We start from the raw sequence: 19,227 nt of genomic DNA, 5'->3' as shown, positions 1-19,227 counted from the left end.
TTGCTTTACCAGGCCTCCCTCAGGATGCCCACCAAAGGGGGTCTATTTCTCTAATGGTACTTGGCATGAACTATCTTGCATCATTCATTGCTGTGTACACAGGTCCTTTACTAGACTGTAAGTTCCTTTAGGACATGAATGATGTTTTCTACATCTCTGTCTCCTCCAAAGCACAGAATGTTATAGTTTATTCAATATTTATGGAAATGGAGAAATCAAAACACAAAATATTATACCAGTGAACTCCGAGGAGAAACAGAAGTTTACCACTAGACTTTACACAGTATTTACAAAATATACAATGTAAATAATGCATTTTCCTTTAATACAGACTCTTTTTGAGGATAAATTTATTTTGTACTCCCACGCATTTTTGGATTTGCTCATGAAATTGATTTCAGATGATCATCCACAGGTATCAAACTTAGTTACATTTTCTTTGTCCTTTCTTATTTAGTACTGGTATGCCACATATTCTTCCACAGGATTTCTAAGGAAGACCTCTCTAATGAAACCATTTTAAATTTTATAAAGTCCTCAGCTGCATGTTAAAAAAGCTACCTTCAAAGCAACTAAGGTTAACCTTGTCAGAGCAAAAAATGAAAGAAATTTAGATAGTTTAAAGAGATGACAGTAGAGAAGGTCTTAAAGTCATAAAGTAATTGTTATGTGATCCTTATGAATTCATATCTTGTTATTCTAATGTGTGAGCCAGGACACACACATTCAAATACAAAGCCAATTACAGGCCAAAGTAGACAGTCTCTTTTATGCTGTTAAGCATATTCCTAGCATAGGATTTCAGAAGTTCTAACAGCTGACAAAATAACACATTCATTGTCATATTCCCTTTGTCCATTAAGTGGGCAAAACACATCAAATCATTTTTGCATGTGTTAAGGAATTCAAGTATTTTTGAAAAGAGGCAATGAAAATAGTGTCTAAAGTTCATGAAGATAAGGGAAGTAATTAGGAATAAACAAGGACTGAGCCTAGAAGGTCTCTTAAAGTATCTAGGGTTGTTGTACCTTATATCTCTTAACTGAATAAGATTCTGAAGTCACATAGACTCAGAGGCTCTCAAGCCCAGAGACACTTCCTCATTCATTGTACTTGGAGAGGCTGAGATATCTAACACAGAATTTTCCAAGGGACCTAATTTCTACTAGCAGTTTCTGCAACGAAAAACTTTTGACACTATCTCCATAATAAATCTAACTAAGTTCAAAAGGCTATTAGCTGCATATATTAAGTCTGTAGAAATGAAATGACACAATGTCTGAGATTTATCATAAAAACATTTCAGTAGAAAAGAACAAAAAGGACAGGTGAAGCAAAAGCAGCTAAGCCCTGCAATTAGTAAACTCAGGGGATGGATGCATAGGTGTGTCCCATATTATTCTATTTTTGTGTGTGTTTGAGAATTTTCATAATGAGACTTTGATTTCACCCATCTTTCCCAGGGAAGGAAATAACACTGTCCTAGAATATGAAATCAGTATTAACACATTTATGAACTTTAGCCTAAAATTAGAGATATCTAAATATTGGCAGTCCTGGGATGAAGACAGAGGGTATATAACATGGAAGACATGGATTTGGATTCTAGTTTAGATTTTAGTTTGGGAGAAAAAAAAAAAAAAAGGAAGAGTGTTAATTCCAAGAATCCAGATTTCCTAATCCTTTTTTTTGGATATAAATTTTTCTTATGGGGATTTAACTTTGCCTTGCCAGCTGCAGAAGCAAGCAGATGGGGTTCTCTTTTGGAGGTCACACTTTAAATAGAATGGATCCTTCCCTGTGGCAAAGAAACCACTTTCACTCCAGAGGAGTCAGAATCTGCTGGGCAGAGCCTTACCTTCCCCGGCCTCTTCATTCCCTTCTCCCCTGCAGGGCCTCATATGCCTCTCTCCGCCCATGCTCTCCCCATTGGGCCTGTTATGACAGCCTGCGCAATATCCAGGGATCCAAAAAGTAGAAGAGTCCCCTGGGTCTATGGGGACAATAATTCTTGTTCCCATACAAAATCTGAGTTGGGCAACTATAATTTCAACCTAAATCAATGGAACTGGGTTAGAAATAAGAGAAGTCAGGCAGTAACAAATTGTCCTAATGCATTTTGCATACCTTTTCTAATTGTGAGGCCCATACTGACACTGTTTTAAATTTGTCCTTCAAACAGAGATTAAAGATTCAGTCAAGAATTCATTCTATTAACACTGATGCCATAGAAGTTTTTTTTTTTTTTTTTTTTTTAAATGAGGTATTTGGTTTATAGTCCCAAACGGCAGGGGTTTAAGCCTGTAGAAATGGTCTAACAAATTTTGAAAGCAAGTACATGGAAACATAAAACAGAAATAGAATCTAGTAATACGCTAGCAAATGCTGTGACACCCTGAGGATCCTTATTGTAGCTAAAATAAATCCACCTACCTTATATTTCTAAGCAGGACAACCTATGATTTTTCCTCTACATTTCTACTCAGAAAAAGCAAATGAGAATGAAAAGATAAGTGAATATAACGGTAAAGAGACTAAGATCATTCTTATTGCCCCCTTTCCCATTTTAATAAAAAATACTTATTAATGAACTATTATTTCCCTTGCTTTCAAATTATCTTAGAAAAACATTTAGAATTACAGCAGCAACAGCATTTACAAGTGAGTTTATGAAGAACTATTGTCAAGGCTCAAAATACCGTGAAAGATCTTAAGAAAACAGTTTTCACATAAAAAACTGCACAATCAGGTTAGCCAGACCCAAAATGATGATGAAAATATGAAAAATTAATTTAGGCCATGTCAGACGCTCTTCTTGGTGGAGGGAAATTATATAGATGAGAGATGGATATATGAATACAAAGGCCAGGCCGCAAGCTGCTCCTGAATATCTGCAAAATAAAAGCTTTGGGGGTTAATATTCACCTTACATTTTGCTTTTTCTGCTTTATAATTAAGGCAAATACAGTAAACCTTAAATCTTCCTCAGTCTCATATTGTGACAAAATTATTCTGATTCATTTATTGGGTTTAAACTTATTTTTCTTGTTAACATAAATAATTATTTCTGGCTTATCTTTATAGCATCTTCTTGACAAAGGGTTTTTATCCATCCCTCAAATCTCCATAGTTCCTCTGTGCCTCAATGATTGTAGCTACTTCCTCAGAAACATCTGGGGACAGGCTTCCCATCTTTGATCTTTATAAACTAATTACACATTCTAAGTTTGTGAGGGACTGTTAGCATCTGTTTATGAATGAAAACAGATGAGTGCCTCCGTGGCATTTAGTACAATTATTAAAGATAATAACAAAAATACCTGAAGATGAGACTGTGACAAAGAAATAGGCCACTTTCCTCTCCCTTTCCTAGTTTTCTTTAGGAATGGCTTAATAGGAACTTAAGTGTACAATATAGTCAATATGTATCAGGCTAATCATCTCCTCTTGTTCCTTGTTACTCTCTCCACCCCACCCACACCAATTTTATTTGAAATAAGACTAAGTATTTCTTTTTGTGTAATGGCAAATGGCTCAAATAATGCTGACCACGAATTACTGATTTTGTTACTTTTTCAGATAAGGGCTTTCAAAAAAGTGACTCAGTCCTGCTGTCTATATTAAGGAAGAGAAATCAGATCATTCTGAACTCATTTCCCATGAGAATCTTAGGTCACAACTTTATTTCCACCCTACTCTACTTGTCACAACATTTTAGGGAAAGGATATTAAGGATAGAGTCCTCTGGGATCTAAACTCTTACTTTTTTGTTTAAAATAGACACTAAAATGTTTTTGAATAGATGATTAAAGAAGCTGACATATAAAGGATCTCCTGGGTACTCAAGAAGTTATGTATTATATATTAAAAATAAGTTTTTATTTTGGTTGAAGAAAAAGGAAATACATGGGATAAGATGAGAGAAAGAAAAAAACAGAAAAGTGCCTGAGGCTTCAGGGATAATGGAGCTTCTTGAGTCTGGTCTCCACCCGGAATAAACAGAAATGGAATTTAATGAGCATCTCAACTGATACCAGAGAATTGCATTTGAATGCTACTGGTTTTTAAAAAAATGATAGAATTACATACAATTAAAACAACAATGACTATGATGATGATGATGACAATAACAACAACAACAGGAAAAGCCTAAAAATAAAGGCCAATGCGCTGAAAGGGTACAGGCAGTACCTTATGATCCCTCCTATGTTTGGGTAGAAACAGGCCATGATCACTCCAGCTCCCACAATAATGAGATTAAGAATCAGCACGTGGAAAATGCTACAGGGTGAGAAGAGAGTTAAAAGGAAAAATAACATGTTTATAAATACACAAACTGTAATCACTAATATAAGAATAAAATTCAATCTTACATCTTTAAAATGAATTGCCAATAAGATCAGAGCAAAAATAAAAGGCAACAATAGTACTCACTGCTGGTCACAAGACAGTGAAACTGGCCCTTTAATGCAATTACATAAATAGGTCAAATTCTGTAGGTGCAAACTTGTAGCATGTATTGGGGTTCACATTCTTTGATCTATAATTCCATTTGGAATATCTTGAGAAAATAATCAAAACCATGAAAAAAGCTATTAACAATGTAAGGCAACAATTTACCTGACAGAATATAGTAAAAATTACACCTTTACTACCAAGATGATAAAAAAATTACCTAAGCAATTTGAAAAAAAAAAAAAAAATGCTGGATTTTCACTTCAGAAAAAAATCCAAAAATATTTGAAAAAATATCAGAAGTTAAAACTCTGGAAATGCAGTAGTGACAGTATTAGGATTTAGAATTTCAGATAATGTTTCCTCTTTTCTATACTTCAATTGTTTGTAAAATGTTTACCTAACATTTATAATAGGAAAATTTTATATATTAAGGGAAACGCAATATGGACAGGTGTTTATTTTTCAGATTTATCTAAAGCTATTCAATATTCACCACAAATAGAATATTTACTAAATACGTTAGCTAGATATTAACAATTCGAGGTTTGGGAGTTAATTTTAGAAACAAATAAAAATAAATGTACCTAAACACTGATGCCAAGAAAATAATTATTTCCCCCAAAAATGATTCTCAGAAGCCTAATGTACATATCAAAGCAACATTTTGGTCCAAATCATCAGAGGTTAATTAATCTCAGATAAAGATTACAAAGAATTAAAAATAAGAAAAATTGCTTATGCAAATAAGGGGTCAGTCATACATCTTGATAAATTACAAAGATATTAGGCCTCAAGATCTTACTATTTATTCAAGAACTCCAACTTTAAAATTGCTTTAGGGCTTTGAGACATTGACTGGGCTTTTGTTAGTTCTGTATTGTAAAAGAAAATGACTCTGTATATTTTCCAAAGTGGTAGTTATTAAAGTGTGATCATGAAGCCCTAGACTTTCCAATATCCTTTCAAGAAGTTCTTGAGTAAAAATTATTTTCATGCTACAAGACGTAATTTGCTTTGCAAAGGTAATAATGGTGGTTAAAAATGTTGGCCCATTAACATGGATATAGGCAACTGTACCTATCTGTACTTTGTATTCTTTAAGCCCAACGTTTTGGGGAGGGAGGAAAAAGAAAAAAGAAAAAAAAATTATTAAAAAATGCCATTGAGGGCTGGGGTGCAGTTCAGAGGTAGTGCATGTGTTTAGCACGTGCAAGGACCTGGGTTACTCTCCAGTCTGAAAATAACACAAAAACTCACACTTTGAATATACTTTTTATTATTCTATGTGATCAAATGGGAATTTCATAATAAAGCAGATCTCCTGTATGTGAAGTACAATGGTTGTTTTTGAGGAAAAGTGGTTGTGCAGTAGAACTGGAAGCAAACCTATCTTTTTTTCCCTAATGCGGTTGTTTTTACTTTATATGTGGACAAATGATGGTCATCCAAACTTTGGTGTTTGGGGCAGGGGGGTGTTGTTGCCTATAATCTCAGTTACTTGGGAGGCTGAGGGAGGAGGATTGTAAATCTGAAGCCAGATTAGGCAATTTAGCAAAACTGTCTCAAAATGAAAAACATAAAAGGGACTGAGAATGTAGTACAGTGGTAAAGCACCCTGGGTTCAATCCCCACTACTGTAAAAACAAAAAAAAACTTGGGTGTTTGACAAACATTTTCTTTAAAATAAACAATGAACTTGTCACTTCAAGAAACAACCTGCAGTATTTATTGCCAATGACGACATGTGAACTTTCAAATAAAAACTAGAATTTTGAAGAACTTGCATTTGCCACCTGAACTTGACAGTTTTTTAATTCTTAAATATTTTCATGATGAAATTGATGATAATAATGAATGTGGGTTTTGGTAACGTATAAAGAGTGTTAACATTTGGGAGATCTGCAGAACTCAGTGAACCAATATTGACCAAACATGCACAGGTAAAAGAACCAATGTACAAGAGAGACCAAAATTTCTGATTATACATTGCAACTATAACAAACTACCACTTGTCACGTTTTGGGATAGTATCCAAGAATATCCACCATTATCTAAAAAGGCTATTAAAAATATCCCTTCTTGCTTCATCTCAGCTGCTTGGGAAGTTGAGGCAGTAGGATCACAAGTTTGAGGCCAGCCTCAGCAACTTAGCAAGACCCTCAGCAACTTAGTGAGATGCTGCCTCAAAATTTATTAAAAAATTAAAGATGTAGCTATGGTAGAGTGCCCCTGGGTTTAATCCCCAGGAATGCAAAAAACAAAACAACAACAACAAAAAGTCCACCCCCCCACAAAAGAACACCCCCCCAAAAAACATAGTTTTCAACTATGTATCTATGTGGGGTTAGAGTTTTTTTCACGTATTTAAATGAAATAAATATAACAGACAATGCAGAAACAAAAGAGAATCTAAATGTCTACTACAGAAGCAGACATTAAAGAATTTAAAAATGTAAAACAAAAAATTTGGTAGCTACATTTTGAATAAGTGTTATTAATGCTAACAAATAATGGTATTATTATTATTACTATTATTTGAGGCAGGGTATCTCTGTGTTGTTTATGTTGACCAGGCTGGCCTTGAACTCAAGATTCAGACACCCAAGCAGCTGGGACTACAGGTGATCACCACTGTACCTGGCCTTATTGATTTTTAAAGAAATTAACCAATACTTTAAAATTCATAAGTCTTAATTTTTCATATGTTAAATATCGATAGATATACCTGCAAAAACTAAAGCTCCTGAGGGTCCTCAATAAATTTTAACAGCATAAAGGGGTCCTGAGACCAAAAAGTATGCTCCAAAGTATGCAGAGTCTGCAGCGTACTTGTAACTGTAGGATAAATGATAGTGTGTTCTTGGTGACAGGGGAAGAAATATAATGTGAACACGAAAGGGAAATCCCAGACATTTTGCAAGAAGAAAAAACAGTCTAACAGCCACCATTCTGCAAAATAATGGCAGAAAACAGGAGTAATGCATTTGTCCAGAATTTGTTCATCTATAACTTCACAGAATTTATTTTATTTTGGTGACTATAAATACAGTACAGAGAATAAACACAACAGGAGTCTTATATTTACTGAACTCCTGTCTTCTAGATTAGAATGTTAGAAATGTAGCTTGCTATTGTTATCAATTTTAGAGACCTGGTACCTTTTTTTTTTTTTTCTTTCAGTGCTATGGCTAGAACCCAGGACCCATGCATGCTAGGCAAGTACTCTACCACTGAGCTACATCCCCTAGCCCTGAGACCAGATAACTTTTGACTTTTGCTTTGCTTTTAAACCAACATATTTATAGATAAAATTATTTACTGAGGGGACATACTATATTGGTTCACTTCTAACAAGTGATTAAGATCACTTGTTCAGTTGGTCATGGTAAATGCAATTTTCCCAAAATTTTAAAGTTTTCTTCTTTTAAGATAATTTATTTCCAATAAAATAGGACTAGGTACTTTTCACTATGATGAACCTACAAGAAAACAATGTAAGACTGGTGTGTTAATTACAGGTGCACACACCTGTAATCCCAGTGACTCAGGAGGATGAGGCAGGAGGATCACAAATTCAAGGCCAGCCTTGACAACTGAGCAAGACTGTTTCAAAATAACAGATAAAAAGGACTGAGGATGTAGTTCAATGATAAAAAGTCCCTGGTCTTGATCCCTAGTACTGTGAAAAGAAAACAACAACAACAACAACAACAACAAAAGTAATAGTAGGAAGGAGTTAATCAGGGATTCACAAGAAGACTTCAGGGAAACGCTGAAACTACACATGGAAACTTCTCCTGGATAAGAATAACTAACTTTAAACTGATTTTCAAAGGGACTCATAATTCCCCCATGTCTGACAGATTAAAATTTATCATTGCAATTTAAACTTGTCATATATCAAGTAAGAATTAAACTCATTATGTCTCATCTTCAATTCTAAAATGTGATCGTTTATGTAAAAAAGGCACAAATGTTAATAAACACACAAGTAAAGCTCTTCTGGACAAGGGAGTGGTTTCTATATTTACAGCTCTTCTGGGAAAGGGATACCAATGATCTATCCTTAGTAATCATTTTCATTATGCAAATTTTTATAGCAAAAGGATCAGTCACACTTCAAACTGACCTGTTTGCATAGTCATTTGTTGCTTGGCACATCCTGCTGGTCAAGAGAAGAGTCCTTACCTAGGATAAATGTCACCGAAGATATGGCCCAATAGCTGGACACGAGCCAAGTAGCCTAAGAGCGGGTACACAGTCATCATCTGGAACAGCAGGAATATCCTTGCAATGAAGGACAGGGTGTCACTGCTAGGGAAGTTGTCTAAAAAATTCTAACCCAAGAAAGAAAATGAGGTAATGTTAAGACTCAAATTCAGTAATACAAATTCATAAAATGGATTGTCTTCTGCTTATTTTGAACATAGGTGCTACTCAAATTGTGGATTATGATCTGGGTACCCACCCACAACCTGCTTGTTAGCTATTTTTCAATGAGGAAAGTAGAAATATTCAAAGTAAATGCTGAGAAACTTTTACAGAAGTCAGACATTGCCATATTTTTACTGCTTTAATATAAGAATATCAGCCTGTAATTGATTTGACATTAAAACAACAACAAAGAAAAATCTTGTTCTTCACCACAGATACATCAAAAAGCACTGCTCTCTATAAAGTCCAAGCACAATACCTAAATCTGTTCTTAATATATTTAAATGGCAAATTAAATTCAATGCTATTTTAGCTCTCTTGCTTTTCCTCCTCTGAAGCACTGTAGCACTTTCACAGTAAATATTATAGAATAAGGTGAGAGTATATCTATCACCTAGTAACACCACTGTTTATAACAAAAAAAGGATTTATTTCTACAATCTTTCATAACCCTTTTCTTCATTTATTTTGGTATCTAAAAAAAATTAGTCACTCAATTTAAAAAATATTTTCCTTTCAAATACAAATACCACAAATATTCCTTTTCCCAAGGGAGTGGACTTTGTATGGAATTGTTCATATTGGGGAAATTTTCAGCAAATATTTGGCTGCCAAAGAACTTCTGGAATCAAAGAAATCAAGAGAATAAGAACATTTCAAACTATCATAACAGCAGTAACCTCTTCCTCTTAGAGATACGAATACTATTTAACACAATTCTGCTGAAATAAACTTTATAATTCAGTTGTGATAAATCATTGTATACTCCACTATACTCTACTGGAGGAATTTCTTTTGATTAGAAAGTAACTGTGAAATGCTGTGTTTATTTATTTATTTATTTATTTTTAAAATGAGAAATTCTGCAGTTACATTAAAGAGTATACTATTCCTAGTTGGGCATGGTGGTGCACACCTATAATCCTAGCAGCTCCGGAGGCTGAGACAGGAGCATAGCAAGTTTAAAGCCAGCCTCAGCAAAAGCAAGGTGCTAAGCAACTCAGTGAGATTCTGTCTCTAAGTAAAATACAAAACAGGGTTGCGGATGTGGTTCAGTGGTCGAGTGCCCCTGAGTTCAATCCCTGGTACCCTCCTCCAGAAAAAAAAATGGAAACTATTCTTAAATTTTTGATGAATTAATTCAAAGAAAATATTGCCTATGGTAACCTTTTAGTGATAGATTTTTTTTTTCTGTCTTTTTTTTAACAGCCAGATAGTCTTTGTTTTGATGCCTGCTACTCAGTATCTGAATGACAGTCAGATCTATCATTAGAGATTATGAACTCAGAATAGTTTATCCAGAGCATTTTTAGATCTGGGCTTTGAAAAACAAAGTAGTTCAGTGGATTCTTTGTAGGGATTTTATAAATTCATGACAATAACTTGTAACTGTTCTTCATATAAAGGTAAATAAATATATATACATGATAGAAGTCAAAATACCTGGTATGTAGTATGTTATTTCAGACAGAGTATGTACACTATCTAATGGAAAAGGAAATTAAAGCTCAAAAAAGGATGGGGAAAGGTGCCCAAATTCCTACACTCTGAGTATATAGTAGAGATGGTATTCAAATTCCAGCCTGTCTGGTATTATATCTTGTTACGATAAGATCCTGTCTATAATTCATATACAAAGGTATAAGGAATCACACAGTCTAGAGGGCACACAGTGCCTTACCTGCTCAATACAATCTTTGGATAATGGTGGTGAAGGAAATGAAGCAAAAACCAGGACTCCGATATAGAGATAAGTTAATGTCACCAGCATATAAGCAATGCACAGGTCCCTTACCTGTAAATATAAAAAATTCCCACAAAATGAAAAAATTTACAGCAAGTCTACTTAAATACACTAAATAAGAAGACTGGCAAATAGATACAAAAATCTTTTTTACCTTGTGCATGTCTGTGTATTCTTTCTAGGTACCCAATCTGTTCACAGAAAATAGTTAAAACAAAATCTACATGCTTTAAAATTAGTCTGGCAATTTTTTTTTTCTTTTTCTTTTTCTTTTTTTACTAGTCTGGAGTTTGTAGACTAAGCTAGCTATTGGCAGACTTAGGAAAATTAACAAACTGTGGCTTAACATGATTTAAATTCTGACTTAATTTGAATGACAATTTATCAAATTACGATATTTAACTACAATAATACAGCTAAGGGACAAGAATTAAGTGTAAGCCACCTTCAGTATGAGCTGCAAAAATTTGAGTTCTTTCTTTAGTAAATTAACTTATATACATCAAAGCATGCTTAGATCACAAGAGCAGAGCATATTAAAATATATTCAATAAAGAAGGAATGCTAGTTAAAGAGCAGACAATAAGTATTAAAGTTTAAAAAACCTAAACAGTAAACAAAGGAAATCAAAAGGCTGTTCAAACAGCTGCACAATGTTATTACTAGAATCAGCAGAGAACATTAAATAAAGTAGACTGCTTTCTTCCACTGCTGTTCCCACCCTCCCAACCTCCCCTCCTCATGGAAAGCAAAAAGCTCCAAGATATTTAATACAGCCAGCTGTCAGATCCAAACAGAACAGATTCCACAGCTTGAAAATTATCTCCATCACCACTAAAGTTACAGCCAAACAATTTAGCACAACTAAACTGTGGCAATAATCCTTTTCATTTTAAACACAAATTACTCTGAAAGCTAAGAAAATGAATTAGAAAAATTATACAGAATTTTTTTTTTTTTTTAGTTTGTAATAGAATGTTTGAACATTTGGAATTAAGGAACATTTCCAATTTTCGGGATAACTTTTCTCAAATGGGTGAAATTGTAATAGTGGGGGTTTTATGAACTTGAATTAAGATAAGTTCAGTTAAAAAATTAGTAACAAGCTGTCAGGACTAAATTGACAACAAGCTTGAAAACCAACCAAGAATTTTATACCCTCATTAGATGGTTAGCTGGTGGATAGAACTATGGAGTTGAAGGCTTATGCAGATTAGCCCCAGACCTCTGGAAGAGCGTATTGTTCAGAGTTGAGTAAGGGGAAGATGACTACACCTCAAGGAAGGGGTGTCAATGTCTTCCCCCTAGTTTATGAAGCTTTAGGGCTTATGGTGTAGTTACCCCTAGGATTGCCTCAAGCTCTCGTGTGGGATGAACAGGAATGAACCAGGCAACACCTATTTTCAAGAAAGTCATCCCATGCTCAACCTACTTGATACCATTCAAGGACAGAAGTAGCCTTGTTAAAAAAAAAAAAAAAAAATCTTGGAAGGCAAGACAGCTGTGCCAGAGAAAAAAGAGGGACAGCTACCAATTTACATATGCCTGATTATCAGCTTGGTCTGATCTGACTTCCTGCAAAAAGGTGTACCTTAGAGAATACTAATATATTAAGGCTAAGATGCAATGGCTTCCTAATGAATAGTTTTCCCTTCTGCTTTTTTAATTAAAAAAATTAAAAATTGACAAATAAAAAATGCATACATTTATGGGATACCATGTGATGTTTTGATAAATGTACACATTGTTATATTTAAATCAAGTTGACACTATCTCCTGAAATATTTACCATTTCTTTGTGATTAAAACACATTATTTATAGTTACCCTATTGCTCATTAGAACATGACAGATTTCTTTATGAAAGACCCTTTACCATGCAACTTGGGTTTTCTCTACACAATCTATATTCAATACCGAAAAAGAATAAATGCCCAATGCTTAGTGTCATGACTTTGTGTCCTGAGTGTGATATAACATACCTAAAACAGTTATTCTAACTAAATATGCAGTCCTCTCAGGTGTCTTTGGGAAGTAGTCGATAAAACAATAGTAAAATGGGGCATGAGAATTAATTGCCTGGCTCATGTTCCATCCTGATGTAGGGAATAAGTTCTTTTAAAAAACAACTGTTAAATGTGCATACAGCATTTTTAAGGGGAAAAAGATGAAATTTAGTTTATTGTCTCCTATCATGCCATTTGTACATTTATACGTTAACGTCAAACTAAGCTTCTTTGGAAAGAAATAAAAGCATTATTTTCAATAACGCAAATTCCTTCTGTGCACGCTACCATGTTTGGTGAGAATGGCAACTAAGACTATGTATTACAACACAGGCCTTGCTTGGTATTCAGGGTCTTCCATTTACATCAATTAACCTCACCCATCTTGGTTTCTGGATGGAGACATTGTTTTTTACATTAATTTCCTGCTTTGTTTATTTAGCCAGATGCATGATCCAATCTGTTCTTGCCAACTTGGATCCCCAGTTTATCATTTCCTTAGCTCTAACTGCTCCTAACACATACCTTTTCTATCTTTACTGGTTTCTTTCTGGGAATTTTCTTTCCCATGTGTCACTTCTGTGGACAGCCTTCTACCTGGTCTATTGCCCTTTCACAGTTTAGATGAGTTAACTGTATCTGAAGGAAGGCAACAGAAGATGCTTCTCTATTCTTAGGTTATTTCATATATCAAAGATCAACAATGATTATAATGCATCTTAAGTGTAATTAATTTTTTTCATAAAAGTAACCCATGTTCATGATAAAAAGATTCTTCTTAAGTGGAGAGAAAAATGTCCCTTGACACTCAAAATAAAAACAAAAACAAAGAACATAAAAAATTGCAAGAGAATAGCAAAATCAGGAAAGCTCTATTTCACAGTACTCAACATACATTCAGTAGAATTAGATGAGGAGATGCTTTTATTATAAAAGCATATGAGGTTTAGCATGACACTGGGATTTTGATTAGCATGTATATATGTTAGGATTGCTATTTTTTGGCTCAAACCTAAGCCATTAGTGTCCTAGACCTAAAGATATGGCCTCTTGAAAGCCCACTTAATAGAAAAGGGCAGAAAATGTTATCCTTTATAAAAAACAAGGCTCTGGGTAAAAAAAATACACTTAAAAAGAGAAACAAGTGACAATATGAACTAGTTATATGTCAGGAAGCCTATTTTCAATAAGGTAACCCAATTTGCTTCATGAATAAGAAGTGTCTGACAGGATTGATGGTAGGGAACTACAGACTGGTAGAGGGCTAGGTATACAACAGGCCAGAGTAAGTCTGGAAGCACATTCTGTTTGTCAAACCTAGTTTACTATTTGTTCCATATACTACTGTACATAGTGAAAATACTATCTAGTAGAGCATTTACTAAGGAGAATGATAGAAACTGATCATACAGACCTAACCCAAACATTTACATAAAACCTTTTTCTGGTGTATAGCCAAGTAAACTACAGACTCACATAAGAAAGTTAAAACAAGATACAAAACATTTCAAATTGTTCCAAAGAAACTAAGCAGGAAGGGCTGGGGATATAGTTCAGTTTGTAGAGTGCCTGCCTAGCATACATGAGGCCCTGGGTTCAATCCCCAACACAGCAAAACACAAAGAAAAACAAAAAGTGAAAAACCCACAAAAAAAGCAGGGTTTTATAACTAAAGGCAGACAAATCCAAATAACAACAAAAGCACTATGTAACTGGGCACAGTGGCACACATCCACAATCCCAGCTACATGGTAGCCTGAGGTAGGAGGATTGCCAGTTCAAGGCTATTTGGACAACTTAATGAGACACTGTCTCAAGATTAAAAAAAAAAAAAAAAAGGGCTGGGATCTGAGATTTGTGCTTAGTGAGAGAGCACCCCTGGGTCATTCCTGCACCCCACAGACACAAAGCACCGAACAGGTTATGTAGGTTCTGACTCAAACACAAAGAAGAAATATCAAGAGGTTCATCTACCTATCCAGAAGGCTATAGGGATTACATATTCTGATGATAAGGAACTGGATGATCTTCTTCAAGTCCCCCACCCTCTTTTTCTAGGTGACATATGCCTTAGTAAGGAATAGCAATAATATCCTGTTTAGTTACACATATATAAAAAGTTAGGTTTAGCGGGAAAAAAAAAAAAAAAAAAAAAAAAAAAAAAAAACCCCAACAAGAAAATTAAGTTGAATTGGAAAACTGGAAAATTCAGATTATTACAACTGTTTAGGGGCTTTATTATTTCTTTCCTCACAAATGTCCTTAGATTCAAATTGAACTATAGTTATAAAGAAGAGAAAGGAGGAGACTTTTCTATTCTTTTGTCTTCCATTCTAATTTCAAACCTTTATTTACTGAGCATGGAATGACTAACTTATTATCAACTCTATGAATTCAAAGTCCCTGACAAGTTTCACATTTTCTGACATTAATTCCAAGAAAATATCATATCCCAATATTAACTGGATTTTTATAAGTCAAATTAGTGAAACTGTTGAAAGGTATAATCATTAATTCAAGGACAAAAGTTTTTCTCAGAATACAGTATCTACTTAGTTTGATTTATGCCAACACTTATGTTAATCAAAAGGATACTGTAGTTATTTGCATATAATTAGTGTTTAGAACGTTGCTGGCACAGAGTGGTTCCTAAATGTTAGTTTTATCATTCATACTAATAATTATTAGTAATTATTAATATTTTAAGACATTAACACAAAGTACAATTTTTTTTTGAAAATCAGACCATTACCTCGTTTTAATTAAGATAGTAAGAAAACATCCATTTAAATATTTGCTTTTAAGGCTCTGTTTTGAAAATATTTCCCATAAGTGACAAAAACTGATCAAATTTTATTAACTAAACCTAACATACTAATCCCACAAAGCCTATTCCACAAACTCAGTGCAAATAACTCATCTTAGGGTACTGAGGTTTCTACATTTTTTGTGTGTGCACGCGTGCTGGGGGATCAAATCCAGGGCCTCACACATGCTAAACTAGACTCTACCACTGAGCTTCTTGAATGTTCTCACAAGAAAGACAAAAATCCCTCCCTTCCTCAGCCCACAAAGGACCATGAACTGAAACACCCTTCCCTCTATCTAGTCCTGAGCTGTTCATACTGGGTTATGTGTACTCCAGATAAACTTTTATGACTTTCTAGAAACTAATTCTACTTGAGAATTTTAGAGAGCAAATATTAAGCACAGATTGGCCTCACTTTGTATGGTAGTGCAAGACTTGTAAAAATTACTGCATAACCTGAAGTTTTGCAAAGCAATCACAATAATCAAAGGGAAAAAAAACTATGATTATTCTGTGACCTTTAATAATTTTTGTTAAAACATTAAAATCTCTCTTACTGTTGATTACAAATGTATAGGGAAATGAAAAAATAAAACTAATATTTGTTTAGTATCATAATTTAAAATATCAGAAACAGCTGGGCACCTGTAGTCCCAGCTACTTGAGAGACTGAGGTAGGGCAAGTGCTTGAGACCAGGAGTTCAGGGCCAGCCAGGGCAACATAGTAAGACCTCATCTCAAAATAAAGAAATAAAACATCAGAAATGTTGATCATTAGAATGTTTAATTTCTTTGTAAAAATCTAGCAACAGTAGTTTGAACTATGCTTACTTCTTTTCATTGCATAATTTACAATATGAAGCATCTTTTCCATGCCTTGAATTGTCATAGTTCTTTATTCTAACTTTGCGTCACTCCTAACATTTCATTCTTTGTGCTTTCAATGTTGTGAACCATATCTGAGAATTCTTTTAGTGCAAAGTTTTCTGACTGTATCACTTCCTCTAGGACACTTTCCTTCTTGTCATCACAATCACCTTCCAAGTTCATGTTGATAGGCCCACTTTCCCTAAGCTCCTCTGGCTGCATGTCTTGTCTGTCAAATGGCAGAGGCATCAACATGTCCCCATTCAGCTATTTCTTTGGTAGCTCATTTATGTTCAATTTAAATTTCATTTTGAGCATCATCACTTTTTGTTTCACTGTTGCATTTTTACCTCTGTTTGCCAATTCCTTTTTTCAATTATCAACTTTTAAAAATATCATGTGGAGGGTTGGAGATATAGCTCAGTTGGTAGAGTGCTTGCCTTGCAAACACAAGGCCCTGGGTTCAATCTCCAGCACCACAAAAAAAAAAAAAAAAAAAAAAAAAAAAAAGGGGGTTTATCACTTAGAGACACGAAGAAGGAAACATGACTACCTAATTTGCACACTGTGCATCAAGTGAACAGTATATACAGGATTGATTGCTGACAGATTTTGAAAGAAGTGTTGTGACTAGTCACTAATTTAGGATGTGTACCTAAATCACACTGAGGGCTGGCAGTTATTACTTTATGCATGTACTCATAGTTGAGATCCCATGGTAAACTAAAATTAGAATCATGTTGTTGGCTGGGAATGATGAATTTAAACCACAGTTAACTGAACCATGTGATTGTAGGAATCATGCAATATGAGAACTGCCTATAATATAACCCATTATTTTGATACTGTTTTCTAGTTAGACAAATTGAGTGTGACAAAAATATGAATGATTTAATATTAAAATATGAGGCTTCAATGAAATCATGTTCTTCTTTCCCAGACTACCAGATATGTGAGGTTGTTTTCTGTTATCAGGGAGACTTTGGTGGTAAAATTTGAGAAGCCCAGCCCTGTGGATAGAATGATCGAATACATGGGAATCCTACTTCACAGAATGGGCTTCTGGGGTACTTGGGTAGGCATAAGAAAATAGGCTGTAAATACCAGGAGAGAAAAGGTAGAAGGGATAAATAAACCATACCCTACTGTATGTAGACATGCTTCAATTTTTTAACTGCTTACTCTCATTACACCCTGACATGGTATATAACATTAATGATATTTTTATATATAAGGAAAATGGAATTTGAGGTAAGGTCACCACATTAAGAAGTATGAAAAATCTAGATTAATTCAACTCCATTTACAAATAATATCCAGATGTATGGGTAGTAAGAATGAAGATGGCAAAGATGGATTTGTATGCTTGTCCTAATTTGAGGGAAATTAGGAAGTTTTGTCTTCCTAATGATTCTGTCAAACATTAACACTTACTCGAAACCTTCTCAGAATCCCCAGTCTTAGGAAATTCTTCCTCTGTATTTCACTAACAACTCTATTAGAGTTGCATCATCATTTTTGCTTACATGGTTAGAAGCTGTCAAACTGAGCTCAATAATTGTAGACAAGGCAACCGGTAACTGATTACTGATTAACTTTTACTTGTGTTGGGTTTTGTTTGCTCTTCTTTCTCCAATATCTTTTTGTTCTGCTACTAAAGAATGAACTCCTCTACCACTGAGCTATACCTCCAGCTCCATTTCCAATATCTTGAAGTAGATTTTTGATTTGACATCTTCATTTTTATGTACATGTTCACAACTATACATTTCCCACTAAGCATAGCTTTAGCTATAAGCCCATTAAGTTTTGGTATGTTTTTTCATTTTAAGTGTTCTCAAAGTATTTTACATTATTATTTCTTCCACGACCCATTGGTTATTTAGTAGTATTTCTAGATATTTATGAGTTTCCCAAGTGCATTTCTGTTATTAATTTGTAATCTTACTCCATTATAGCTAAAAACGCACCTTGCATACTTTTAGTCTTTTTAAATTATTGAAACTTGCTTTCTGACCTACCATATAGTCTATCTTGGTCAATGTTCCTGTGTATTTGAAAAGAATGTGTATTCTGCTATTGAGAGAAGACTCTATATGTCAGTTAGACCAAGTAAGTTGATGGTATTTTTTGTGCTTTTTATACCCTTACTTATTTTTGTCTTTTTGTTCTACCAATTATAGAGGGAGATGTGATAAAATTTCCAATTATAATTGTGGATTTGTCTATTTCTTATTTCAGTTTGTCAACTGATAAACTTCATTTGTTTTGAAGCTCTATAAGTGCATACACATTTAAAATTATCATGTCTTCTTGATATATTGATCCCTAAGGATCATTAGGTGATGCTTCTCTTTATCTCTGGCAATACTTTATGTTCTGAAGTATACTTTATCTGATATTAATACAGTTGCTCCCCTTTTCTTGTGTTTAGTATTTGAATGGCATGTCCTTATATTTAAACTCGTTTCTTTTAGAACATATATGGTTAAATTTTGTTTTATAACAAATCTGACAATTTCTATCTTTTAATTGCAGTGTTTGAACCATTTATCTTTAATATAATTATCAGTGCATGTGGGTTTAAATCTATTAAGTTGCTATTTGTTTTTTTTTGTCTTATCTAGTCTTTGTTCCCTTATCCCTATCTTTTTTTGAATCATTTGGGTACTTTTTTTTTTTGGCGCTGGGGATTGAACTCAGGGGTGCTTTACCACTGAGTCACATCCCTAGCCCTTTAAAAATTTTTTTTTATTTAGAGAAAGGGTCTCATTAAGCTGCTTAGGACCTTGCTAAGTTGCTTAGGACCTCACTAAGTTGCTGAGGCTGGCTTTGAACTTGCGATCCTCCAACTTCAACCTCCTGAGTCACTGGAATTATAGGCGTGTACCACCACACCTGGTCATTTGA

At 34.3% G+C, this 19,227-nt stretch overlaps 1 protein-coding gene across 13 annotated transcripts in view; it reads right to left on the bottom strand.

The window, feature by feature from the left end:
* Positions 1–244: 244 nt before the first annotated feature.
* The window catches only part of SLC38A9 (solute carrier family 38 member 9), a 102,023-nt gene continuing 83,040 nt past the window's right edge, over positions 245–19,227 (bottom strand). For 6 of the 13 annotated variants that reach the window (XM_079145276.1, XM_079145272.1, XM_079145268.1 and 3 more), the window contains 4 exons: positions 10,574–10,687; positions 8,647–8,795; positions 4,192–4,281; positions 245–2,891 (listed from right to left, as the gene is read on the bottom strand). In XM_079145276.1, coding sequence (XP_079001402.1) covers positions 2,726–2,891; positions 4,192–4,281; positions 8,647–8,795; positions 10,574–10,687 — 519 coding nt within the window. In that variant the 3' untranslated portion in view covers positions 245–2,725. The other 7 variants (XM_079145275.1, XR_013764703.1, XR_013764702.1 and 4 more) reach the window with 7 other exon arrangements.

The sequence above is a fragment of the Sciurus vulgaris genome (assembly GCF_902686455.1).
Source record: "Sciurus vulgaris genome assembly, chromosome: 6".
Lineage (NCBI taxonomy): Eukaryota > Metazoa > Chordata > Mammalia > Rodentia > Sciuridae > Sciurus > Sciurus vulgaris.
This window is presented reverse-complemented; position numbering and strand designations above follow the sequence as displayed.